The 25,679-nt window shown below is 53.6% G+C and overlaps 2 protein-coding genes across 2 annotated transcripts; both read left to right on the plus strand.

The window, feature by feature from the left end:
* Window positions 1–1,080: 1,080 nt before the first annotated feature.
* Window positions 1,081–7,245, plus strand: SRSF3 (serine and arginine rich splicing factor 3). Its single transcript, XM_013942597.2, has 6 exons — window positions 1,081–1,186; window positions 2,050–2,257; window positions 2,807–2,941; window positions 5,087–5,125; window positions 6,015–6,101; window positions 6,374–7,245. The coding sequence occupies exons 2-6, from the start codon at window positions 2,052–2,054 to the stop codon at window positions 6,399–6,401; spliced, it is 495 nt and encodes a 164-aa protein (XP_013798051.1). The 5' UTR covers window positions 1,081–1,186; window positions 2,050–2,051; the 3' UTR covers window positions 6,402–7,245.
* A 12,204-nt stretch (window positions 7,246–19,449) lies between these two features.
* Window positions 19,450–23,048, plus strand: CDKN1A (cyclin dependent kinase inhibitor 1A). The gene is made up of 2 exons (XM_013942581.2): window positions 19,450–20,820; window positions 21,360–23,048. The coding sequence occupies exons 1-2, from the start codon at window positions 20,214–20,216 to the stop codon at window positions 21,407–21,409; spliced, it is 657 nt and encodes a 218-aa protein (XP_013798035.2). The 5' UTR covers window positions 19,450–20,213; the 3' UTR covers window positions 21,410–23,048.
* The last annotated feature ends 2,631 nt before the right edge of the window (window positions 23,049–25,679 follow it).

Here is a 25,679-nt window from a genome sequence, read left to right on the forward strand (position 1 = left end):
GAGGATGTCTCTTCCTCTGCAGAATTCCAGGTCGGAAGACACAATGCATGTACATTAATTCATGCCCAAAATACCTTATCCCATTTAATATTCCCAGTATTACTATCCACACGTGTATCAGATAAACTTGTCTTGCTCAGTCCAAGTCAAAAAGGTAAAATAAAGCCTGGACTAGTACATTAAACACAACCTAGTGATACAGCTGCAAAATGGCGTTCCAGTAAATGACTGCAGAAACTCTCCTTGATGTGTTTCTCATATTCCTGGAGATAACCCAGAACGAGAAGTTTGTTATCCAGAGTAACCTCTCCGGAGAAAATTAGTGTATTTTTTTAAAAAATGGATGGTCAGTTATGGGCTGTTGCTAAGTGAGTAGTAATAAAGCATCTCAACACCACTGAAAGCTGTCCTCTGACTGTGCCCTCTGTCACTAAAATTCCTCAGTTTAAATCCCAGCTCTTCTAATTTGCTATCAAGTGGTGAAAAAGCCCCTTCTCTACCTTGCAGGCGGAAGCCAAGGCATAAAATCTACCAGAAACTTTGGGGTAACGCTGGTTTTGCCACGTAGTTATTTGAAGGCCCTGCCCTTGGGGATTAAGCAGCTATTTGTGACTCTAAGCTTTCATATATGTAAAACCTTAAAGTTTAGGGCAAGAAGCTGAAAAACACGACCTGAACGAGAAAAAGAAGGCAAAAAACCCCCTTATTTTTCCTTTAAGCTAACAAAACAGCCTCCTGGGGGTGCTTCCGCTTCCTTATTTCTGGGGCCTGAAGTCCCCCTCCCCCGATAAGCAGTTGCCAAAGCGGGGTGGGGGGCGAGAGGAAGACCTCGGCCCGCGGGAGCAGCCTCCGGCAGCCGAGCGGCAACGGCCGCCGGCCGCAGCGCTGCGGCGAAATCCGCCCCGCCGCCATTTGGGGCCGCGCGGCCGGGCCGCGGCGGCGGGAATGGGTGTGGCCGGTGGGCGGGGCGGGACAAAGCCTCTCGTCAATCAGCGGAGCGGCGCCCTCTGATTCGCCGCCGGGCGCCGTCATGCGGGAGCGGGCTGCCCGTATATAAAGGCGGGCGGGGTAAGCGGCCGCCGCCATTTTGTCCAGTGAGGAAAAGCGGAGCGGGAGTCTCGTTGGGGGTCGAGTCGGCTACGAAATTAGCGCGGGCTCCCTTCGCGCGCCCTCCCTCTTAGCATCGGTGAGGAGCTTCACCTCGGAGGGCGGGGGGGAGGCGGCAGCTGCGGTCCTGGTCCCCGGAAGGGCGGATGGAAGCGGCGCGGCCCGGTAGCGGCGAACAAAGAGCCGCCGCCATTTTGTAAAGCTGGGCCCCGGGCGGCGGCTACCGCTACGCCGGGGGAAGCCGGGCGGGGAAGAGGCGGGTAGGCCACGGATTGCCTTGAGGAGCTCGCTCGTCGCCCTCTCTCCGAAGCGGTGGCCAGCGAGGCGCGGCCGGGCGGGAGGAGCCGTGGGGGTGGTGTGGCGCTTTCCCGCCCGCTCCGGGGAGACGGTGGTTCCCCACGCCGCACACGCAGCGCGGAGCGGACGCTCTCGAGGCCCCTCCTGAGCCTTCCCGGCTTGGTCCCTGGTGGGGATGGCGCCGCTTTTCGCCCCAGCGTGGGCAGCTTCCACCGAGGCCCGCTCCCGGAACAATGGAGCCCTTCACCCGCGCAGCGCTCCCCCTGCAGGCCCGCCCCCCGCTGTAACCCCGGGGGCTGGGGAGGGGGGCGCAGAGAAACACTCTTGTCCAAAGTTGGAGGCAGTAGAAATAAATCTTCCTAAAACATTCTCACTCAAAAGTAACAAACTTAAATTAATTTTAATTCAACAGTGAAGACAAGACAGCAATTTTTTTTTTAAAACACCCCTCGCCCTCCCCTGAGGCACTCACCCACCCACATGCGCACAGTAACATTTCTAGGGAAGTGTTTGTCTTTATATATCGGACCTTGTTGATGTTGCAGCTTCTCAGAAAATAAATCAACTGAATTATTTTCTCCTTAGGTGAATAAACTGTTGTTGTCTGTTCAGTATACATGAGCTTTTTTTTTCTTTTTGTCCTAGCAATGCATCGTGACTCTTGTCCGCTGGACTGCAAGGTTTATGTGGGTAACCTTGGAAACAATGGCAACAAAACTGAGTTAGAGCGAGCTTTTGGCTACTATGGACCACTGCGCAGTGTATGGGTGGCGAGAAATCCTCCTGGTTTTGCCTTTGTGGAATTTGAAGATCCACGAGATGCAGCTGATGCCGTGAGAGAACTAGATGGAAGGTAAAATGTGCTTCTGAGGCATGTGGCTTGCTTAATGAAAACAGCAGAAATTGTAGCTAGTGATAGAGTTTAAAGCTGGGCAGCTTCAAAACCAAGCACTTAATGCATCTGTTATGCAAAATGATTTGTGCAGTGATTTAAGAGCAATCATACTTTATACTGCAGGAATAACATTGGGAGAGTTAATTTTACATTTTAGAGTTAAACTCTTAAGTTGGGCATGGCTTGGACTTCATCTACATCAGTTAAATTCAAGATGGTGTTACTATAAAGAAGCAAAAACTGATAAGTGAAACTTTTCCGGGTTCCTTCTCTGCCTGCTTTTTAGTAGTTTGGCTTGAGCTTTCAGAAGCGGCCACAGCTTTTATTGGTCATGTTGTATTCTGGCTTTTTTAGACTCTGTAAAATGTTTATTTGGCTAAAATGTTTATAGAGGGTTTTTTTCCCCCACGGTTGTTCATTCCTCTTTCCCCTCCAATTCTGTAAGTTTTCTTCTGTGCAAACAGGGTTGTTGCTAGAAATGCTAACTAATGGCAATTTCTTTTTCAGAACCCTCTGTGGGTGTCGAGTCAGAGTGGAGCTCTCCAATGGGGAAAAACGGAGTCGGAACCGTGGTCCACCTCCGTCCTGGGGCAGGCGCCCTCGAGATGACTATCGCAGAAGAAGTCCTCCTCCTCGTCGCAGGTACCCTAGGTCAAAGTACCCTCATAGAGCTGTTGGCACTGTTACCACTTAGCATCGTAGAAGCAGGCTTTGTAAAGCATGTTGATGGATAACGTTCATCTATCTGATCACAATTTGGAGATGCCAAATGCTAAAAACCAAAATCGAGGTGAACATAAGTTGTGTTGAATGTTGGCTTTTGTCCTTAGGTCACTGTGCAAGTTGGTAGTCAGCGCCCTCTGTCCTGGATTTATCCTCTCTCCTCCTAAAATCTGCTCATCTTCTAGTCACGCTTTCCCTTTCTTCCCCATACTTCAACTTAGGCTGTTCCTTTCCTTTATTCCATAATGGCAAAACATTACATACAGCGACTTAGCTTTTTCATACAGATGTATTTCTCCACTCTGTTTGCACAATTTAAATACTCCAAGTAGGCAGCTGTTTAATAATAAATCAAGCAACAGTTGCCCTAAACATCCAAAACCTTAACACTTTAGCATCAATTTTAAATTAAATCACATCATGTGACAGTCCTGTCACTTGAGATTTGCAAACCCAGATCTAAAATATAGCAGGATTTTTGGTAACTGGCGCATTCTTGGACCCAGACTAGGTTGTCTGGCTGTTAACTGCAACGTGGTTTTTACAGGACTGAGTTTACCTGTTGCAGGTGAGTGAAGTCCTCACGAGTCAGGGTCTCAAGCTTACCCTTTTGCTGTTGAAAAATAACACATTAGGAGTATTTGTTAGCTAATAGATGGTTGTACTGATGGCTTGTTTTTTCATTTTTTTTATGCTTTTTGGTCCATCTATTAATAAAAATGAACCCGTTACAGAGTCACCATCATGTCTCTTCTCACCACCCTCTGAGTCTGCATTAGCCAGTCAACTAGCCCTTTCAGCGTCATGTGACCAGCGCGCCCCATTCAGCTTGGCTGGTGTCGTTTCACATGACCCAGGCATGGCCAGTCGTCAGGTTGCACCGCCCTTTGGTTCCCGAGCATGCTGTTTTCTCTCAGCCTTCTCTCCAACCTTAACCAAATCGGCAGCAGCCACCTCGACCGCCCACACATTCCCGGCCAATCAGCTCAGCTGTTTATTTACCAAATGTCTTCACAACAACTACAGCAGCAGCCTTCGGCTAACAAAAAAGCAGGAAAAATCCACAACACCCCCTTCGCCAACCAACTAAATACAACGCAACATCTGGCAAAACCTTTTCAGCAAATTCTTCTTGGCAGTCAGTCCGGCAGCCTCACCTCACCATTTCTAGCTTGTTGAAACCAAAAACTAGTAAGTTTTTCCTGCTTATACAGTTTACTGCTGGTTAAAATAAGGAGTAAGCGGCTTATAAGTAATTACTTTTCTCAATCAAAGGCTGGCTGTGCATAATTTGAGTGGTAACGTACATATGTTGCTTGAGAAAACTTTTAAGGGTGATACGGAAACTCTTACACTGTAAATAAAACAAAGTGAAAACCAGTATATTTGCATGTGAGATGCCAAACTAAATTTTTAATAAAGCTCTAACAAACTTAGCTTTTCCTTGCCAAAAAAAATCCTATCACCTTTAAATGGTTTTACTAACAGTTTTCAAAACTTAAAACAATTACTTTTTGGGATGAACTGGGCCGAGCTAAGTTTTTTTTTTTCTTTTTTTTTAAAGAAAGTCTAAACACACTCTTTTGGCATTAAGAATGACAGTCACAAATATGCAGTTCTAATGTAGCACTTAATGGCATTATCAATATTTACACTGAGCGCATTTCACTTTTTTTCCACTTGGTATCTCTTATGTCTTGTCGTGGACCTTTTTGGCTTGCATGGGTTCCAAAACATTTGGTCTGTGCTATTTTTTTGGAACCACTTGTGGGACTTTGGTGTGGTGTTCTGGGCAGTGTATTTAGTTGAAATGGAAGTGTTGCATTGGACAACTCTGCTATGAAGCATTCTTAGTTAAAGTGATTCATGGTTGGAAACGTGCTGTTCACACTGAGCTTTGTTTTACTGCCTAATCTTTCCATGCGTTTTACTGGATGATGGATGCCAGTTATTCTTGGCACGTTCCCTGGGCCCAACAGTGAGTTTGACAAGTTGGGAAATGCCTCACTCCATTAATGCTGAAAGAATTGGTAAAAAGCCTCACTTCTCTTTTTCTGGTTCTAGATCACCGCGAAGGAGAAGCTTTTCTCGTAGCCGCAGCAGGTATGCAACAGTTAATTTGTCCAATGTGTGTGTTGTTTTTTTTTTTTAAAGCTTATTCTTGGGTAGTATATGTATATGAGAGAGAGAGAGATCCAGATAGGTATTACAACTCAATAAAGGAGAAAAATGGGTTTGCTTCTGTTACATTGCTTGGCTGGAATTGATATATTTGCACAGCTATTTGAGATTAAAGGGTTATCAGCTAAAGTGTATAAGAATGGAAGCAATTAGCTTTTATGTTCTGCAGCTATCCAAAGTCCCCAACAGTTCTTTCATGAAGTTTCATGAAGTTTCCATGCTAATATGCTACTTTTCTCCAGGTGCTGTGAGCCTTAGGTGCAGATTATATGAAACCACCTGGCTAGTAAGCATGTTGTCTTGTCACATAGTATGAAGTGGTAGGTGGCAATTACACAGTGGTACTGCAGTTCTTTGTGAGGATTTTTGAAGCTTTCAGAGTTTATATGTAATTCTTATGTTCATATGGCATAGGATGCTGCATTCCTGTGAGGGAATGTTTAAGCATGCATCAACACGCTGCATCAGCTGAGTTCAGGAAACCAAAGGTTAAGGGGTACAGTTTTCTTCTAGTGTGTTGTTTTCTACTATAGCTGGGGCAGCAAGCACCACTTGCAGTCTGACTCTGAACAGATGCTGGTGCAAAGTACAGGATAACTGTTTACAGCACAACTTAAGCAGTGTTGAATGGCTCAAGCTGATTATCCTTACCTGAAGGAAAGACTAATACTATAATCTGTAACAGTTTTTCCCTGACTGAATAGTTAAAACCTTAACTCCCTAAAGGGAACCTCTTCAAATAGTGTTGTAAGCTAATCTAGTTCAGCTTTGCTTTGATGCTATAGTCATCTTTCATTGTAATCTTTAATAGGTCCCTCTCCAGAGACAGAAGAAGAGAGAGATCGCTCTCACGGGAGAGGAATCACAAGCCTTCTCGTTCCTTTTCCAGGTCTCGCAGGTAAGACCAGTTACATGATAATTAAGTATTTTGAGTAAATCTGTAAAAATGATTTCATTCAGTTTCTTGGTGATACTGAAATAGGCTGCTGAGGAAGAGCATCTCTTTAGTGTCTTAGGATAGTCTTTATGTTGAGGAATTAGATACTCAGTTTTAGTAAATGAGCAGTATTTTAAAAGGCTTAAAAGTCATGTGCTGAGTTGGGCTGGGATGTTTCAAGTGAAATATGCAGCTCTTGCCACTCTGAAACTAACATGTGTTTTCTTATTTAGTCGCTCCAGGTCAAACGAGAGGAAATAGGACTTTCGGAAGGAGCTGTGTACAGGAAGTCATTAGATCTGAGGACAGGAGGAGTATGTACAGAACATTGTTTTGTTTTGAAACTTCATAAAGCTTGGCGCATTTTTAAAATGTTTTAGCTGTTGAACTTGCTTTGTTCCTTGTATCTTGTAACAGGTGGCAAATGTAAAGATGTGAATCTGTATATGGTTCTAAGCAGATCATATGATTTGTAATATTAATTACTTTTCAATGTACCCTTATACATGGTTTTTGTTTGCGTTGAATGGTAATCAGTTTGTCTTGCATAGATAGAAAAATGTTTCTGGTCTTATTCTGGAGTGTCTTTTTCTGGGATTCAGCTTTTGGAAGGAAGCTTGCAATGAAGATACTGGTTAATTGCAAGAATATGGCCATAAATAATATTCAGTCTATGCAGAACAAGAAATAGATGCTTCATAGTACAGTTCTCAGAAAAAAGTCAGGAATGTCAAGCCGATGGCAAGTAAAGGGAATGACTGAGCTGCAATTTTATCTGGAGCTCTAGTTCTGACTTCCCATTACCTGGAACAGAGCTACTTTATATTATGTGAAATGTAAATTTTAAGCCCTGGAGTCAGTTAATTTTGTACTTATTGTGACTAGAGTACTTCTTAAATAGATGATTGTTTGATTAGCCATCTATTCCAGAACCTCTGAATAGACCAAATATGCAACAGAACTGACAACTGGAGTGGATGAGTTGAATGTATAATGGTACATTGTAAAAGCTATGAATTAAACATTTCTTTACTGTACAAGAATTTTCATGTCACTTGTAAAATGTCTTTTGTGAGATCCTTGGGATTAAAGTTTTGGTTACAAATTGTTGTTTAGTATTTAACTTGACTACCCACCATACACTGCAGAACATTTGCTTGGATTTTGTGGTCCAACTCGGTTCAAATCAAATGCGCTCTGCAAGAGGGAGTAAAATTACACTCATCACATCTCATTGTAACACATCTGCAACAGTAAACTGTTAAAGTACTGTGTTTCAGGCGTAAGATGCTGGTCACTACCTGCATTTAACTTGCAACTACCTGCAACTTTGCTCCATACCATTTCACACTTCAGTGAGAGGCAGGGCCTCTCATTCTATTACTACCATATATTGTCAGCTTTATAAATATAGCCTAGACTAGAAGATGCTAGCTTAAATTCTTGCCTAATGGTGAGTTCCAGCAATGCTTACTCAGAAAACTGACTAGAGATTCAAAGGCTCACTGTGTCTTTGCATCCTAGGTATGGGTTGGTAACATTAAGGTACTCTTCACAAGTTTTGGAATCGCTGGTCTGTAAACTGAAGCTTTGCATGAAGATTCTACCCAGAGTGTAAAATCGTGGCATGGCTCAAGTGTAATTAGAGCTCCCAAACTGCTTAACAGCTCCTTTTTTTCCCTGTATCCAAGAGAAGATGAGCTACATCAATTTTGATCGTGTGCATTTAGATTAAATCCATAATACTGTGAATGATCTTGTGGTTTAATTTCCTTCATGTATGATATCCAGAGGGGAGAAGATTATGGCAGCAGCTTTAGTTTCAGAGCTGTAATGGAAGGCAGTTCCACTATTGTTTTGGGCTGCCTAGAAAGGATGTATGTAAGGGGAATGTGGGCGATACATGACTGACTATGCTGTCAAGCAGTTGGGTCAGAGGTGGTGCCCACCCCCTGAGGTATGTGGTTTTTATTTTTGGCAAACAGTGCAATGGGAGTTCTCCAAAAACACTGGTCCAGATGCTTTTCCAGCCCGTTGTGCCACAAGCACTAGTGACCTTGGGTATTCAGTGAAAAGCAGAAAAGCTGGAGGTGGTGCAACAGGTTAGCAACATAGGCAGGCCTAAATCATCTTAAACTTGGAGCGCAGTGAGTTTAAAAGTTATGGACGTATATCTTTATTGCTAATGTTTTGCCTGATGTGTTTGCTTTTATGTGGTGGTTGATGTCATTACGCAGAGTATGGCTATTGTTGAGAAACAATCTCTGCTGTACAAGGTAGAAGTTTAATCTTGACCTATAATGTGAATGTGTTTTAAGAGACCGCTGAAGTACCCTGTTCTGTATGTTTGGCGTTAGTTGCAGTGTTCACAGAAAAGTGCTCCTGCATTAAATGGAGTGTGTAAGAAATGTCGAAGCAGGATTTTGAGGCTCTAAATCAAGTGTGAAGGACTGGGCTGGCTGCCGCCATGCACTGTCTTGGCTACCCAGCAGAGGTCAGCCTCATTGCATGCCGGGGCTGTGTCCTTCAGACAAACAGCCTCTGATTCAAATCGAGTTTGGTCTCAAAATGTTGACAGACTGACTCCTCTGGGGATGTTTGTATTAGATGAAAGGCAGCCAAGGGCTGAGATGATATCATGTGCCATGCACAGCTGGGTTCCCTTTTTTAATATGTTCTTCTGCCATGGTTTGATTTGTGGAAGGATTGCAGCTCTTGTTGCCTGGGAGCTAGTCTCTCTGCTGGCACGTTGGTTCCTCTTGTGGTTAAGCTTGGAGGGCGGACGCAAGCGAGCAGCCTTCCAGTAGTTTAAACTACCAAAGGGAAGGAGGGAGAGAAACCTGAAGTGCTAGCGACAGTGTGCGCTACACGGAAGCAGGTCGTGGGTTTTGTGCCCAAGGGAGTCTGCAGAACTGGGAATATTTCTCAGTTTCAGATTTTTGATTTTGTAGCTTTCTTACTCCTTGCTTGAGTAAATGAAGTAACTAGCCCTTAAACTGGATTAGAATTGCTATTTCGTAGCAGACTACTGTCCTTAGCAGGTGAGTTTCTGATGGGGAACAAAATTGAAGCTGTTTCAGGGGCTGGTTTCATGGTACTTGCTCTGCAGTATTAGGCTGCATTTCTAATTTGAGGAGAGGTTTAGTCACCTCTACTTCTCCCCCTACTTTTGCATGGATGCATCCTGAGGTTAAGTCTACCCTGTCTGAGTTCCTCCGACACTCCTCAGTATAGTATCTAAGCACATCCAAGAAGCATGTTAAACAACATAGCTACCATCTGTTTGTGTGTGGTTTGTTCTTTTCTCACACTCTCCCTGGAGAAAGTATTGTCTGCAAATGGATTTGCTAAGAAAGGGATTTTTTTTTTCCTTTTTTAAGTACATGCTGCTCTGTTCATGGCAGAGAATTTAAGAATGTCTTGCGCTTAAATCAGAAAATGTAGAGGTTAACAATTATTTCAATGTGATATGTTCCACAGACCTTCAAACAGGTTCAGCTAACCAAGCTCTTAGCTGGTTGAGCAATTGCAGTCTTACGAAATATTGACAGTGATTCCAGTTAGCAAAACTGTTTCAAACCACATTTGGGGAGCTACTGCAGTTCACCTCCCAAAATGAATGTGTTTCTCATTTCCAGACCTGTCCCATTCTGTGCTCCAGTCTCACCAACTCTGCAAGAACTAAAATATGTTCTTGACAGAAAACCACTTGTACTCTTCGTGCTCTCTGTCTATGTTTCTTTTTGTTTGGAGTCAAAGATGACATCAGAAAACTGCACCGTACCCTCCGGGTCTTCTTGTGGCAGCAAGCGTTGCCTGAAGCAGGTGGTTATGCCCCCTCTCTGAATGGCGATGTACTTGTACATGGACCTATCAGCAGAACTCGCACATGGAAGTAAAGAGTACCCTATTGGTATGGTAGCTTTTTTCTTCCATGATTAGCTATTTCTGGAACACTCCTTCCTTTTGGACACATTCCCAGTTTTTCTTCTTGCGGTACCATCAGCACGAGATGTCACAATGTCCTGTCATCATGCAGCATCCACGAAGCAACAGAACATTTGGCCAACTTTCTCCTGTTTTGGCTGGCTTTACTCACCGTCTCCAACCTTTGATCAAATCATACTATACCTCAGAAATGGTTCTTGAGCAGCATCCAAAACCTGAGTCAGAGTCACCATCATGAAGTGTCATACTCTAGTGTTGACATGGTGCAGCATTGCTTAACTAGAAAAGGCAAAACTGAGACGATAGCTTCATTTCTTCAGAGAAAGTAAGCAGAAAAGCATTGCGTGCAGGAGTACGGATCTTCTAGGGGGGCTTGGGAGGATCCAGCTATTTAGCAGGTTAGAAAATAAGTATCTCATTAAAACTCTCCCTGTGTCCTAAGGGGAAGAGCAGTCTAATGGGGACTGTAAAGAACTCTTCACCTCTTCTGGGATGGGGAACTGGAGCATCAACCCCTTCGGAAAACAGAAGGCCAAAGGGAAGGATGCGATTCCAATAACTCAGGTTTGACCTTAGATTCCACACAGCGAGACGATTGTTTGTCCAGCATGTTAGACCTGCCCTGAAGTATTTCAGTTCCCCTTTCACTGAAATGCAGCTAGTTCCAATTGCGCACTCCAACCTACCAAAAATAGACAAAGACATTTTTCCCTTGAAAACTAAGTCATTTAGTAACGTAGATGCTTAAGTTAAAAGTAGCAACCCAGCATCCCAAGCCTTGTAAGAAACATTCACACTTCCTAGAAATACGACTGATCGCTCCGTTTTCTCTTTCATTTCAAAAGTTTCAGTTAGGCTCTTCTCCTGGGTCACTTAGGCAGTACTATTAGTTACAGCCTATTATTGCCATTCAAACAAATACATGTTTTGGACTAACTCTATTTCTAGCACTAGATCCAGACCAATATAAAATAGACTGTGCAATAGGAACACGATGTTCCCAAGTGATTCATTCATCTATTATTTAATAATTTAGTAGCAGACATAGCTATTAGTTGGACAAGTGTTTGCACTGACCGTAGCGGTGCTTCTGCTCGGTCCTTAAAGCAATCTTCACTGCCAGTATTTTTGTGGGAGTAGCTTTTATTTGCAGCAGCACCAACTCATTTAACCCAACCCGAACGGCAACTGTGCATCCTCCCCATCCTTTTCTTTTTATAAAGCCCAGCTGCAGATGATTTTTCCACAGATTTCAGCAGTGTTAATCCTCAAATTCCCTTGCACGATCCTGGTCGCAGTCAGAGACTGTCCTTAGGCTGCTTTGGGCGGGCGGCACGTGAAAACGCTGGCCGGCTGCGACGTATCTGCGACGTGCGCAGCTGCGGCACGGTGCCGGCGGCCAGCGCGAGCGGTGAAGGGCTGCTCCGGGCGCGAGGCCCTTGGCAGGCCGGCAGCGTCGCCTTAGGAGCCGCGGTATCAGGGTGGAGCCGCGGTATCAGGGTGGGGCGCCCTGTCACCCGGGGTGTCGCTTCTTGGCTGGCTGGAAGATCGCTCTCGCCAGCTGTGAGAGAGGAGCGTTATCTCTGCCGTCTGCAGAGGCTGCTTCGCACGTGAATATTCAGCACGCCACGTGAGCAGGCGGGCAGCCGTGTCTCCGCGAGGAAGCTGCTCCTAGCAGCTGCCTCCACCAGGGACAGAGCGTTTGGCGTCGTTTGCAGGCCCTGGTTTCTGACTAATAGTGGCATTATTTGCCACTGCATTAAAACGCCGTAGGTTACTGAAGAATGTCTATCTACTGGATTCAGGGCAGCGTTTCCTGGTGCTAGCAAATGTTGAATTGATCGGCTTTTCATGCATGACTATTATAAGCTTTTGGGGAGGAGGTTGCTGCAGCTCGAGAGATAGGGTTCAGGTGTGGTACGCCGGTGCTCCTGCCAATATTACTACTTGCAGGCGCCTAGTTGACATGTCCTGCTCATAAACTCATGGTTAAACGTTCATCAGATTTGGAGTAAGGAGTTTCCCCCCTACATCAATTTGATAGAGACCAGTGCAGTGGTTTTTGACCTCCTCCGTAGCATGGATATTTTCAGGTCTCCGTATTCCTGCTGTCGGTGATGACCTCCCTCCCTCTCTTTGTCTCTCTCGCTCTCTTTGTGGCATATTACAGCTGGAGCTTCTGGTCTTCTGTAAAACTTTTGTTCTTCTCCTACGACTCCCAAGTTTGCTACAGGGTGACGGGAAGGGCCCTGGCTTAGGGTGACTGGTGGCGGGTGAAGGAGGGAGAACTTCCAGCCTACATCCAGCCGCCTGTTCCACTACCGACAGCGACTCCATGATCCATCAACTGTCTTTTCCGTGGTGCAACGTTGATGCTCATCAGCAAGGCAGAGAAACTAGCAAGGGAGGATGAAACCAAAAGGAAAAGGTTTTCTGTTGGCGCTTGGAAATCCCCAGGTTGGATCCTCATTTGGTGGAACTGACCAAAGCTCCGTCCCTGGAAATGGGTCATGGTGGTCCGTGTCGCCGGGGATCTGACACAGTTTTGCGTGTCAGCGCGCAGTGTCAAGGACGTCCTAGGTTCAGCCTGGGGCAAAGGCTGCTCCACTCCCCAGAAGTCCGGGAGTTCCTGCTGAATATGAGTAACAGATGACAAGGAAAGTGCAATCAAGCCTTACCCTGGCGTCTAGGTGGCGGCTGTCGTGTCGTTACCGACGGGTTCACTGCGAGTTGTGCACACACGCTTGTGCCCTGCCCTTTCTTGCTCCATACGGCACCGGGCAGCAGCACGAGCCACGATGCAAGACAGTCCTCAGCGACGGTGCGCGGGCTGGGCGATGCCTCCCTGCAGCCACCAGCTCGGGCGCCCCTTTTCCTCGTGGCACCACGCCGGCTGCACGCAGCCGGACACAGACCTCCACCCCCCTTTCCTGCCTTCGCACTGCCTGATGCATCCCCCTTCCCGCTCGCCTGGCCCCGTGCCCGTGCTGACAGCTGGAGCGCAGCTCCTCGACATGCACCAGCCCTTGCAAAACCCCGTGCAAAGGTTACGTGAAGCACGGCACCGGGGCCGCCCTCGCCCACGTTACCCCGTTTCTGCGGAGTTTGATGCACGCACGGTGCCGGGGAGCAGGGAGATGCCGGGCGAAGCTGCCGGCGCCGGCGGCTCGCGGGGAGACGCTCTGGTGCCGCGACTCTGCCGCTGGCCCGGCTGCCGGCAGCCGAGCGCCTCGTCCCGCGGGCGCCCGGCGCCGTGTTTGACTAGGCTGGGCGGAGGGCGCCCCGCGCAATCAGAGATTATTTTTAAAGTGCCTGGCGTGAGCCAGCCTGAGTCAACAGCTCGCCGTAGTCATGTCCTCGCGCCCGCCTACAAAGGGCCAGAGCTCTGCAGCTTCCGAGCGAATCCGCGGAGCCCTGGGGCCCCTCTCCCGCTGCCGACACCGACTCGGGCTCTCAGCAGCGGGATGCGAATCAGGCCGGCGGCTGCACCCTCGCGGGTGCTGAGCACCCGCGGCGGGGCCGCCGGAGCACTTTGCACGCCGCCAGCCCCCCGTCGCAGTGGACGGCGGGGAGCAGCGAGCAAACAAGCACGTCCAGGCGACATCCAAAGGCAGGTACTTGCTGCAGCCCCTCGGGGACGCGAACAATGAGGCTCTTTGCTGCCAGCCAGAAGGGGAAAAAAAAAAACCCGCCCAAATCGCTCATGGAAAGTCGGTGAAGCAATTACGTTAATGACTGTGAACGGGCCTAAAAAAAAAAGAACAAAAACCACCCAATGTTGGATGAAAACGAGCGCGGGGCTGAATGAAGCGAACAATTCACAGCTCCCGCATCCGGGGATATTTCCAGGAAGCAAAGGCCTCGTTTCGGGGCCTGTCTCATCCCACCGGTTGCGCCTGGTGGGATCCTGCTGCCGGGGCTGATGTCTCATCAAAATGCCTGCATAAATGGAGCAAACGAGGGCTGGAGATGGCCGGGAACCAGTCGATTAACACGATCCAAGTCCTTTTAGGGGCCAAGTTAATCAAGCATTCAGCGTTTTGTCAGTCTTGCCTTTCTTTCCTGGGAAAATCCTATTAGTAGAAAATCACTTAATTGGGCACTTCAAAGAGCTGATGGGAAAACAAGGCTTCGCTGGGATATAAACGCCGTTCAGCCGAACACTGGATCCATTTAGACTTTTGCTGGAGCGTGAGCATTTCATTAAGAGCCTTCGCGTTTCCCACTTAAAAGAAAAAAGAAAAAAAGCTTGTTAGGAGAGATGATTAAAAAAAAAAAAAATCTTGGAGATTTTAATCTTGCTGAAGAGGTTTCTGCTGCCGGGATATTCGGGGCTTCGGCCCCGGCAGAGCCTCTTGCGCCTACGGGAGCCGCGTGTCAGACCCTGCTCTCGTGAGCCGAGCGCTTTCGCACCTGCTCTGCGCGTCCTCGCGCGCAAGGGCTGGTCGAGGGGGTGGGAAGCCCCCGGGCGCCACGTGCGGGGTGGGCGGCCGGCGCCGGGCCTGCGGGTGCTGCCGGCTGCGTTTTGCAGGACCCGCATCTTTGGGGGCTGCCAAAACCCGAGCGCTCGTGCCCCGCGGTCTGCACCCAGGCGCGGAGCAGTAGTTCAGGCCTTTGCAGAGCCTCGGTTTATCCTGCTTGGAAAAAATGCATATTAATGCATATTAATATTGCAAGGTGCACGTTAACGATCTGCGGAGCTGCCTTCGCTAGCCTCGTCTCGAAAGAGCCGCAGGAGGTTTATCCGCCCGAGCCGCTCCTGCTCCGTCCAGTGATACCAGCTGACGCAGCAGGAAAATCACGTTTCCCGACAAACCCTGCTTCCCTTCTATCCTCGGAGCACCGAGGCTCAAACCCGCCGCCGCTGCCGCCGCCGGAGGAGCCGGGCTCGGCCGCACGGGATCTGCCGGTGACGTTGCCGGAGGGGCCGGGCTTGGCGGCGGGGGGACGCGTCGGGGCAGGCTCCCCGGCGGGGCGCGGGGCGCTGCACCCCGCTGACTCACCCGCCGCCGCCGCCGTGATTAACGTCCTGGCATCCGCGACCCGAGCGTCTTCCTCGCCCCTCCGCGGGCTCACACCTACCGGGAGCCCGGCGCGGCCGAGGGCCGCTCTCCCGCCCCGCGCCTGCTCCTCGCCGGTAGCGCTCAGTGCCGTGAGTCACCGGCAACTTTCCTCGCCTCCGTGCCACCTCCGGCGTTAATCACCCGTTTTTCCCCTTCTGTCGCCGTCGCTGCAGTCCTGACCGTGGACTCTCCGACCCGGAGCCACTGCCAGGCCTCTCCCCGCTTCCCGTTTCTGCAACGCCGCCGCGCCGAGGTCCCCGAAAGCCTCTGCTGCGCCCGTCTGCTCCCGGAGCCGAGCCGCGAGCACGGAGCCGCTGCGGCCCCTGCAAAAATCAGGCGTGGGGGGCCGGGAGAGGAGCCGGGCGTTATTAAAAGCCAGGCTGGAAGAAACCTGCCGTCCCGCACGAAGCGGCCCCTAAACCCTTCCCCATCCAGAAACCGTAGAAACAATTACGGAGTCGCTTTCCTAAGGGAAAACCTGCCTCCGCTTTAGTTGTTGGCTGGTTTGGGCTTAGCGAGGGACGCTTCCCTTGCAAAGCCGTGTAGCCGGGGATTTCGCACCGGCCGGACACGTTGCTCGGTTCTCTCTCATCATTTGGCTTTTTTAATCCGGCCTCCCTCACTTCTTGCATCAGCGCTTGCCGCAGTTAGAGCGGCCGATTGCGCAAACGAGCCTCTCCCCTCGCCGGCCGCTCTCGGGCGCTCGGTTAAAAAGCTGCCGGTTTTGACAGTCCCGTCCCCTTTGGCTTAACTGTGGTGCTTTTCTGGAAAAAGGGCTCATTTAAGGAATTCGTACGAATGCCGCTTCGCCTGCCGTCCCCGCGAGTGGCTGGAGGTGGAGGTACCACGTGGGGGGTGCACAGCGCTGCTGCTGCTGCTGCTGCTGCTGCTGCTGCTGCTGCCGCCGTGTTTGTGTTTCTCCTTCAGCGCCGCTTGTGTCTTTATCAAATCGAGGGCGACTGAAACAACACGCTGCGGCTCACACGGCGTTTTGCGAGCAAACGATATGTTAATGTATCACAAAGCATCGAACCTCTCCGCAGCGCAGGTCCACAAGCGAAAATCCTTCCCCCGTGAGAAGAGCAGCGGTGGCGGCTGCCCTTAGAGGCAGGGCTGCTCCAGCCCGCGTCCTTCCTCTCGCTGCGTTACGGACAGAAGGACGCGGGCTGGATTTGTCGTGCTTGTTTTCAGAATGAATTAAACACACGAGTTACAAAATCTGAGCCCGGCGGGGTATGAGAGCGTGCTGGACAGCGGACGCCGGCTCCGAGCTCTTCCGAGCAGGCTCCAGCCTCCGCCACATTAAGCATCGCATTAAACCCTGCAGCAAAATCTTGGGGAATGTTTGGGTCTAGCTTTGCCAGGCCTGGCTTTTTTCTGCCACGCGTAGTATCATCTCGGGTTGCTTGCCCGTTCCCTGGAGGCTGGCGGCTTTCCTGCAGGGCGAAGGGATGCTCCCTCCCCGTCCCACCGTGCCGGTGCGGTGCAGGGAGCTGCAGGGACCAGAGCCGCCTCCGGCCGCGGGGTCTGTGCCGGCTTTGCCCAGGGCGGCTGAGTGGGGCCGGGCGCCGGGGAGCCGCTGAGCGGGGCCGTCTCCAGCCGGACATGCCCAAACATATACCCAACTTGTCCAGACTGATGGCGAAGCTACTGGTCCAGCCGGGAAACGGGCTGGTGTTTTGCACGCTGAGGGTCCCGCGTCCAGGAGGGCGCAGCAGCACCCAGCACCCACCCGCTCCGGGGGGCTCCGAGGGTGCCTGCCGCCCTGGAAAGGCAGCTGCGAGAGAACGCTTTAACTTGTGTATTTGTGGTCACTTGAAAGCGTGCAGGCAGCTTTTTGTACCTCAAAAGAGACAAACCCACCCGGCTTTATTTGCCCCCTTGTTGCCCGTGTCGTGGTTTCAAAGGTGCTTTCCACCCGGGCAGTTTACTCCACGCTAAGAGGATGCTGCAGAATACGACCCCCCCTTGCACCACGGGCCACGACGACGTCAAGGGCATCGGCTCTCCCGCTTTGCGGCAGAAATGCACCCGCTGACCCCTCTCCCCTGCGCCGCTGTGCAAGCAGACAGACGCCCGGCCTAGGTGCCCTCCGGCTTTGCAACCCGCTCAGCCCCGGGCAGGGTCTGGCAGGGCCTGGGGACCGGGGAGCAGCATCCGGGCTGGGCTCCGAGAGGGGCAACCGGAGGGGCAGAGAGCGTCGCCTCCTTGGTCAATCCTTAACCCCCAACCCCATTTAAATCCTCCACACTACAGTGATCCAGCGGGCAGGAAAACCCCTTGCCGGGAAAGGCCTGGGTGGGATGTGGAGTCTCCCCCTGCCCCCAGCCAAAGGTTTGCTCCCTAAAGGCGAAGGTTTGGATTTGGAGGGGGGGGGGTCCCTGCATCCCCTAATGAGGGGATCCCTGCACCCCCCGATGGGGGGGGGTCTTTGCATCCCCAGCCTGTGGGGGTCCCTGCACCCCCCGATGGTGGAAGGTCTTTGCATCCCCAGCCTGGGGGGGGTCCCTGCACCCCCCGATGGTGGAAGGTCTTTGCATCCCCAGCCTGGGGGGGGGGGTCCCTGCACCCCCCGATGCCCGCTGGCAGCGTGCCGGCTCCCGGGGGCGGCGGCGGCGGCGGTGGCGGAGCCCGGCCCCGATCCGCGAGCGCCGCTGCCCCGCAGGGCCGGGCAGGGCCGGGCCGGGCCGGGCGGGGCGGCAGGGAAATCCCGGGTGAGCGAGCGGCGAGGCCCCGCCCCGGCCCGGTATAAAGCGGGGCGAGACGCGCCGGGCACCGGCTGCCGGCAGACGCGACGGGACGCGACGCGGCGGGACGGTGAGTGCGGCGGGGCGCGGCCGCCTCGCCCCCGGGGGGGTCCCGCTCGCCCCGCGCCGGTGCTACCGGGGGGGCCGGTGCTCGGCAGCCGGGGGGGGGGGGGGGAGCGAAAGCACCGGCAGCGGGACGGGGAGGGCGGCGGCGGCGGCTCCGCACCGGTGGTCCCGGGCTGGACGGGGCGGCCGCGCTGGTGACTCAGGGCCGCTCGTGTGGAGGGGGGGGGGCGGCCGGGGCTTGTCGCCCCCGGGGCTCCCCGCTGTCCCCGTCCCCGGGGCGCCGTGGCCGGGCTGCGCTCGCCCCCCGGCGGGCAGCGGGGCGCACTGCGGGGCCGCGGCTCCCCCCTCCCTCCCTCCCTCCGCCGCCGCCTCCGGTGCGGAGCGTCGCTCCCGGCTGCCCGCCCCGTCGGTGTTAGCGGCGGGGTGGAAAACGGGAGCTTTCCCATTGCAGGGTGTTATCTGGAGACGTGCGTGTTCCGCCGGGCTAAGGCGGCCTGGCTCCAAACCAGCCCTTTTCCTTGGAGAGCCCCCAAGGCCTCACCAGTGTCACGAGCGGGGCGTCCTCTGCGCCGTGGCCCCCTGGCAGGGGAGGGGGCGGCTGGCTGGGGGTGGCGCACCTGCAGCGAGCTCCCGCAGCCCCACGCCCGGGTGCTGCCGGCCTCTCCTGTTCCCCGCGGTTCCCACAAACTGGTGTAACTGGTAAAAGGGCAGGTCCCGGTGTCACACAGGTGCCTGCGGTGAGCAGCGCTGCCGGGGGGGGCGTGGGGTGTCTCTTGGCTCCCCAAACGGTGCCTTGATCTCCCGGCCTGCCTGGGTGAGGTTTTCTTAATGCAACCGCGAACCTGCATCACCTGTTTGTCCCAGTCTTGGGGTTCTCCAGCTGGAAGCTCTGGTTTTTGAGATGATGGTAAACTAGTCATCCCCATGGGAGGGAGGGGGGGGGAATTACATCCGCCCCATCCTTCCGGATTTGGTGACTCCGTCGCTGATTCTGCCCTCGTGAGTCAGGGTGCCGCCGCACGGTGCGGGGCCCGGCTGGGAGCGGGGGCTCCCGGGGCTGCCGCGGAGGCCGGTGGGTGTCTGGGCTCGATGTCGAAACGCGTCCCCTGGCTGCTACCTGCCGCGGCTTGCCTGGACATGCTGGGACTTGCCTTGCAATGAGGTCACCCTGGGAGCCGGCCACGAGATAGGAAGCTGAATTTCTATTTATACTCGGGGGTGCTCTGCCCGCTTCGAGGCTGGGCTGGATCAACGCGAGCGGAGGGTCTGGGGCGGCCTCGGGAAAGCGTGCAGGGCTGGAGGCTCCCCAGGGGTCTACTGACACCCCACGGTGGTGTGTGTGGAGAAGGTGATGCCGGTTGCTTCAAAAGGGGCTGAAGTACTGGATTTGGGCAGTTTTCCATGGTAGGTTGGCACCAGCTGAAGCTACCGGGGTTGAATACCCTAATCTTGGGGAAGTGGTGTGAGTCTGGGGGGGGGGGTGTCTGTGGTGGTCCCAGCTTTGGAGCTCCCTGATCGAGTAGGAAAAGACCAAGGACACCCTGTCGTGCACGCAGGGAATGGGGTTTGTTTCTGTGAATCTGTTAACGAGATTTAATGAATACGGCTAGCCAAACAGGGTCAAGTCGTAGCTTGGAAAACCATCGAATCCCAGACAGGGCTATGTTTGCTTTGCTCCGATAAAAGGCTCCTGGCATAACTGTGGGCTGCGTAAGGGATCCTTTAACCCCATGCATGTGCGAGGGTGAGGGACTGCTTGGGCCAAAGGACTCTTTGCTGCTTAACCGTGAAGGTCAAGGCTCTTGGCATCGAGCGGAAGAACAGGGTCTTGTCCCTGGTTACCCAACAGCTTCTTGCAGATAACAAGGGTGGTTAGCAAAAGTGGCCGAGCTTGTGGCATGTTCTTGCTGCTTGCTCAAAGTGCTTCCGTGCCACCACGCCTGGCTTCTCAAGATTAAGAAATGGCCAGAAAAACATCCTGTTGCCTCACTTGCCCACGTGCAAGCGTGCCCTGTGCCCGTGTTGAAGTGGGAAGCCAGTGGGGTTTTGGCTCAAGCCAGCGCACTGAGAGCGCTGCTGGCACTGTCAAGGTGCCTGGAGCTCTGCTCTGGCAGCCCCGGACCTGGTGGAGGAGGAATGGTGAACCTCAATATTTGCCCCTTTCCCATATTTGAGTTGCATCCAGGCTGGATCTGACCTCAGTTGTGCTCAGGTCTTTCCCTCTGCTCAAGACACCCCTGAAATGCTGAATGCCCAAGTCCCAGGCCGTGTTTGGCAGCTGGAGGCAGGGAGGTTTCCACTCTGCAGTCACTTTGCTGCGGGGCCAAGCCTTGCCCAGCCTGGCCACTGCGGCTACTGCATGTTTTGCTCTGGTGGCAAATGTGCTGGTCCTCCTGCTTGCTCACGGCTTGCATGACACCCCCATAACCAGTGCTGCTTTCCTCCCCACAGCCACCACGATGCCCCTGTCACAGAGCAGGGCCGGTCAGCAGATGCCCTGCAGCAGCAAGGTGTGCAGGAACCTCTTTGGCCCTGTGGACCACAACCAGCTCCAAAATGACTTCCAGAATCTGCTGAGGCAACAGCTGGAAGAAGCCCAGGACCGCTGGAACTTCAACTTTGAGACAGATACACCCTTGGAAGGGCGCTTTGAGTGGGAGAGAGTCTTTGTTGACCAGCAGCTGCACAGCCTGTCCAAAGCCAACAGTAGTGAGAGCCGGAGCTGCTCCTTGGCCCACAAGGTACCCTCCAAGGACCATCTTGGCCAGGCCTCCTCTGAGATGCCTCAGCAGGACTCTGAGGCTTGCACGGCCAGTTCCCCGCAGCGCTTGAAACGCAGGCAGACTACCGTCAAGGGTGAGTGCTGGAGACTTGGTGTCCCCCTGTGCTATCGGTTGCATCTCCCTGTGTTGAGAAGGTGTCATGACCACCATGGCTGGTGCCCTGACTCCCATGGCAGGGAGAGATGGAGGGGTCTTGGGTGCCTGGATTCAGAGATCCCTGGCTGTCTTCTGGGCATGGAGAGGGGTGTGGGGGGGGGGGGGATCCCTCTGCCTGGCTGCAAACCAGGCCCTCTGGGGTGAGGCAGGTGATTCTGGCCAGGCTTGGGGGTCTTATAGCTCAAGATGACCTGATTGGTAGTCCATTGCCTTCACTTCTCCTGGCCTGAGCCACTCCTTGAAGATCAGGGCCCGGGGTGGAAGTGCAAGTGAGACCAAACACTCCAGGGAGAAGAAACTAGCTCATGGATTGGGTGGGTACCTCCAAGACAAAGTCCACTTGGGCATCACCTTGGCTGGGGCTTGGGGTGCTGCCCTGGAAATGCCTCCTCCTTCCTGCCCTGCTGCCCCAGACCAACTGAAGGCAATTTCCAACCTGCTCTTTCTGCCCTCTAGATTTCTACAACTCCAAGCGGAGAATCGTCCCTGACAAGCCCAAGCTGTGACCTTGCAGTGCTCAGCTCCGTTTGCAAGTGCCTCTCTGCTGAGGGTGCTGTCATCGGGGATCCTTCACAGCTGCTGACACTAAGATGCCCTGGGGGTGTCCATGGCTTTCCTCAGCCCTGTACTATGTAAGCTGTGTGTATGAAGCAATGTAGAGTCTGTAGTTCCCTATTTATGAGTAGCCCGGGGTCCTGAGGGACCTTCACTTGTGTGCAATGTTTATGGAGTAGCCCATGTTGAGGCTTGTAACCCCTCAGAGGGGATGGAGAAGGACTGAAATGGGCCTGGCAGGCTGAGACTATGGCATTTGCCTACCTGAGGAGGTGGAAAAGAGCCTGGGTCCTCTGCCCTGTGCTGGTGGGGCCAAGCACTGTCGTTGCCCCATCCTACTGTCCAGCTGTGGTCCTCTCCCTGCCTGAAGGCTGGCCATGGAGGTTGCTCATGGAGCAGCAGCTCCAGGAAACCCCCAGGAGAAAGTCCCTGATCGTAGGGTTGGCTTGTGTGTATGGGTCCTGGTGGCCCAAGCCCTGGGGCAGCCAGGCTGTGAGCACAGCCCAGCTGCTGGCACAGGGCATCGGATGGGATGGCCCCAGGGACAGTGAGACCTTGTCCATGCTTGGAAGTGGAGTGACGCAAAGGGGGCTGCTCCTTTCCCCGGTGCTTCTGAGGAAAGGAAATGCCTGGTCCCTGGACAGCCCTTCCTCCAGGTGACTCACTGATGCATTGTGTATGTTAGATGGGCTGGAGGGCAGTGACAAACTTGCTGGAGGTCCCTGTGACTCACCAAGGTCTCCTGGCTCTCACCCCCTCCTGCAATGGGGAGAAAGGCTGCTTGTAGCTGTGACCAGACCTGGGCTTGCCTAGGGCAAGGATGGGTCCCCCTTGCACTGTCCCTCACCTGCAGGGACCCCAGAGCTGCCTGTGAGCACAGCTCCGGTGCTGAGCTCATGCAGCATTTTGGTCAAGCCTGGGGCCACCACTGCCTGGGAAGCTTTGGGATCCCCTGATCTCCCCGCTGACCCCGATAAACCCCTTTCTCACCCTGTTGTTGGCTTGTTGAACGGTGCGTTTGCCTTCCTGTTCCTGCCTTGTTAAATACTGACGCTAGGCTGGCTGCCTGCTCCGGCCCTGTTGGACTGGTCTAGGAGAGGGGAGCCCTGCTCTCCAGCAGGGATGACACCGAAAGAAGAAATTGTAGCTTTGTCCTGGACTGTTTTTTTTTTTTCCTCCTTTGGAGCTGGGGGGAGAGGAGGACCCTCACCTGGCCTCGGCTCGGCTGGGAAACGAGCAGCTTCTGTTAAGCTCTTGGCCTGAGGCTGCTCGGTCGCAGCTGGCTCGCCCTGCGTTGGTGGTGGGTAGCTGCTTGTGAGCGACTCGACACTGTCAGATCTCAGCACTTTGGGTTCGTCTCCTGCCCTGCTGGGTTTGGACTCTGGAAACTGGTGCAAGATGGTCCCAGGCAGAAAAGGGATGGGGTCGACCTCCTGCCTTGCACCGAGATGCACTTTGCTGTCAGTAGAGCTGGCGAGCTGCCAGCACTAAATGTTTATTTATAAAGATGCTGTTAAGTCTGATGGGGGGGTGGGAGAAATATCTGTTTGTCTGTAAATGTAGCTCTGAATAAACACTTGTGTCTGGGAATCTGTGTCACTGGGTTAATGGCAGTAACCTTGCGTGCTGCGTGTTGCAGTCCTTGCTGGGAGGAGGGAGAGGGCCTGGCTGGGGGTCCCTTTGGGGGTGCAGAGCTGATTGCCCTGCTGGGCAGGGGTTTCTGGTGGGTGGAACCTTGTGCTGGGATCTCTGCCTGCTGTCCTGGGGTTACTGGGAGCAGGTGGAGCAGCTGGAGGCAGAAACCAGACTAATTTCCACTTAGGCAGCTGGGGAGGAGGCTGTAACTGCCTTGGGTAAGTGCTTTGCAGCCTGCAGTGTCGAAGCAGCAGGCCTGGGAGCTGTGCAAGAGCTGAGAGGGGCAGAGCCCCACTGCAACCTGTGTTAACCCCTGCTGCCTCCGGCCCGACTCGGAGGCAGATGCCACCTTGCTCAGCTGGGTGCAGGGTGGAGATGCTGGGTAGGGGGTGGCCATCGTGGCCCCAGCAGCTCGCAGACCCCACCACTGCCAGCGCAGGGTCTTGCGGTGGGGTGCTCTGCTGCAACACTGGCTTCAGCCACCCGCAGGGGTGGTTCCTCCTGCACGTGTACTGGTGTGCCTTGGAATACTTGCAGAGCGCTCTCGGGCAGGCTTTTAGCTGCTGCTGAGTCGAGCCCTACGGATTTAGCCTGTTCAATCCCTCCTCTTCTGGCAGTCCTTCCTCCCCCCTTGGCTGCTGCCGGCTGCTCCCCTGGGGTTTGCCAGGAGCAGGGACTGAGGAAGTTAAAGCAGGAGATGGATACTCCCCTCACCCTGGCTTGTGCAGCTCTGGTCCTCCATGGGGAAAGGGAGTTTCGTGCCTGGATTTGCTTTCCAGGCTCCCAAGAGAGACCCTAGCCCTGAGAGATGGGTAAGGGTTTGCTCTGGGCTCTCCCTGACATGGGGCAGGTCCTTCCCTGGGGGGGCTATTTGGCTGTGGGGGATCGGAGCGGGATTTCAGTCCAGCCTAACAGGCGCCAGCTTTGCTTGGGGAGGAGCCGTGGTGCCTGAAACAGGTGAGCCCTGAACCTGGCCTGCAAATGGAGCAATTGCACCTGAGTCAGCTGCTGCTTCATTAAGGTTAAAGTGCTAATGAGCAGGGCTGGGCCGGCTGGGTCTGCAGGTGCACCGGGGCAGGGAACCTGTGCAGCCGGTTCCTGGGCGGCTCCTGCCTTTTCGCATGGATCTGAGCCAGCTCCAGGGGCTCAGCCCAACACGGCAGCTTCCACAAGAGCAGAGCCCATAAAACGCCGCGGCTCTGGGGTGGTCAGCTGGGGCTGAGCATGGCTCGGTGCCACGAAGGTTTTCCCCGGCCTGCGAGTGACGGCAGCACCCAGGGTCTGGAAAGTCGTATCCAAGTGGTTGCACAGCCTTGGCTCCCGTCTACGCTGTGCTCTGCGGTGCTGGCGGCCGTTAATGCTAGTTGTGACCTAAAGATAATGTTTTGGCGTTGCCCTTGCTATCCTTTAAGCGTTTGCTTGGGATCTCTTCCCACTTTGCGGTTAGAAAAAACGGAGCAAAACCAAACCTGTTTCCCCATCCCATTGCAAACGGGAATAGTGGAAGTCAGCGGGCAGCCCAGCCGGCTGCGTTTGCACCGGGCTTAAACCAGTTTAGCAATTCAGGCAAGGTGCATTGGAAACTTCAGCGCAAGGGATGCGGAAGGGGGATTTCTCCCAGTCCTGGGCCTAAGGGGGATTTTGCAGCTTTGCTCCTTCTCTGCTATCACCTTGCATTAGCCACCCGGAGCAGCCGCTCTCGGAGCGGCCTCGGGTCGCCGAGCGGCAAACAGGAAGCGCAGGCGGTTGAGCGTAACCCGAAAGCGGAAAGCTGCCTTGGGTAAGAGAGAGCGAGCGGGAGAGGAGATGTCGGCGCGCGGCAGCATCGCCCTCCGCGCGCGCCCGACCTGCCGGCGAGCCGCGCCGCGCGCCCGGCCCCGAAACTGAGGTTCCCCCCCGGGGCGCTCGGGGAAGGTAAGCGACGGCTTTGGTGCTCTGCAGCGCTCGAGGCCGCCGAGCCGTGCGGGTGGGCCGAATCTTTCACGTCCGGGGATAGTTCAGGTAGCACCTAAAAAAAAAGAGAAATAAGGGGGAAAAAGGCGTTTCGCTCAGCGGCAGTGAGCTGGGGGCTCTCTCGCGGCGGCGGGTGCCGTTTTTGGGGGGCTGGGAGAGGCAGCGGGGACCCCCACTGCGCTGCCGTGGTCCTGCGGCCGGGTGCTTGGCCAGGGCAGGCGCTGGGGTCGCTGGTTCTAATCCCGGCTCCCCTGCCGAGAAAAGGCACCCGATTTTCACCGCCGGCTTTGGGGTCTGCCAGATGCTGGGCGACTCGGCGCTGTCTCGTGGGTGTCGTGCTTCGAGGCAGAGGGGAAAGGGATTTTCTTTTCTTTTCTTTTTTTTTTTGGCATGTTCACGCATTTCCTGTGCACCCCCCGGCCGAACCGCTGGTGCAAAAGGAAAGGCTGAACGCGTTAAAGACACCGGCGCTTCCTCACCCCCGCGGGGACCGGCGGCAGGGAGGAAGCCCCGGCGTTTCTCCGGCCGGGAAGCGCCGCGAAAGCAGGGCGGCATCGCCAAATCTCGCCGAGCCCCGGGGCGGCGGCGGGCGACCCACCGCTTTTTCCGCCCCCCTCCGCGGCAGGGCGAGCC

This window comes from Apteryx mantelli, chromosome 25 (assembly GCF_036417845.1).
Source record: "Apteryx mantelli isolate bAptMan1 chromosome 25, bAptMan1.hap1, whole genome shotgun sequence".
Classification (NCBI taxonomy): domain Eukaryota; kingdom Metazoa; phylum Chordata; class Aves; order Apterygiformes; family Apterygidae; genus Apteryx; species Apteryx mantelli.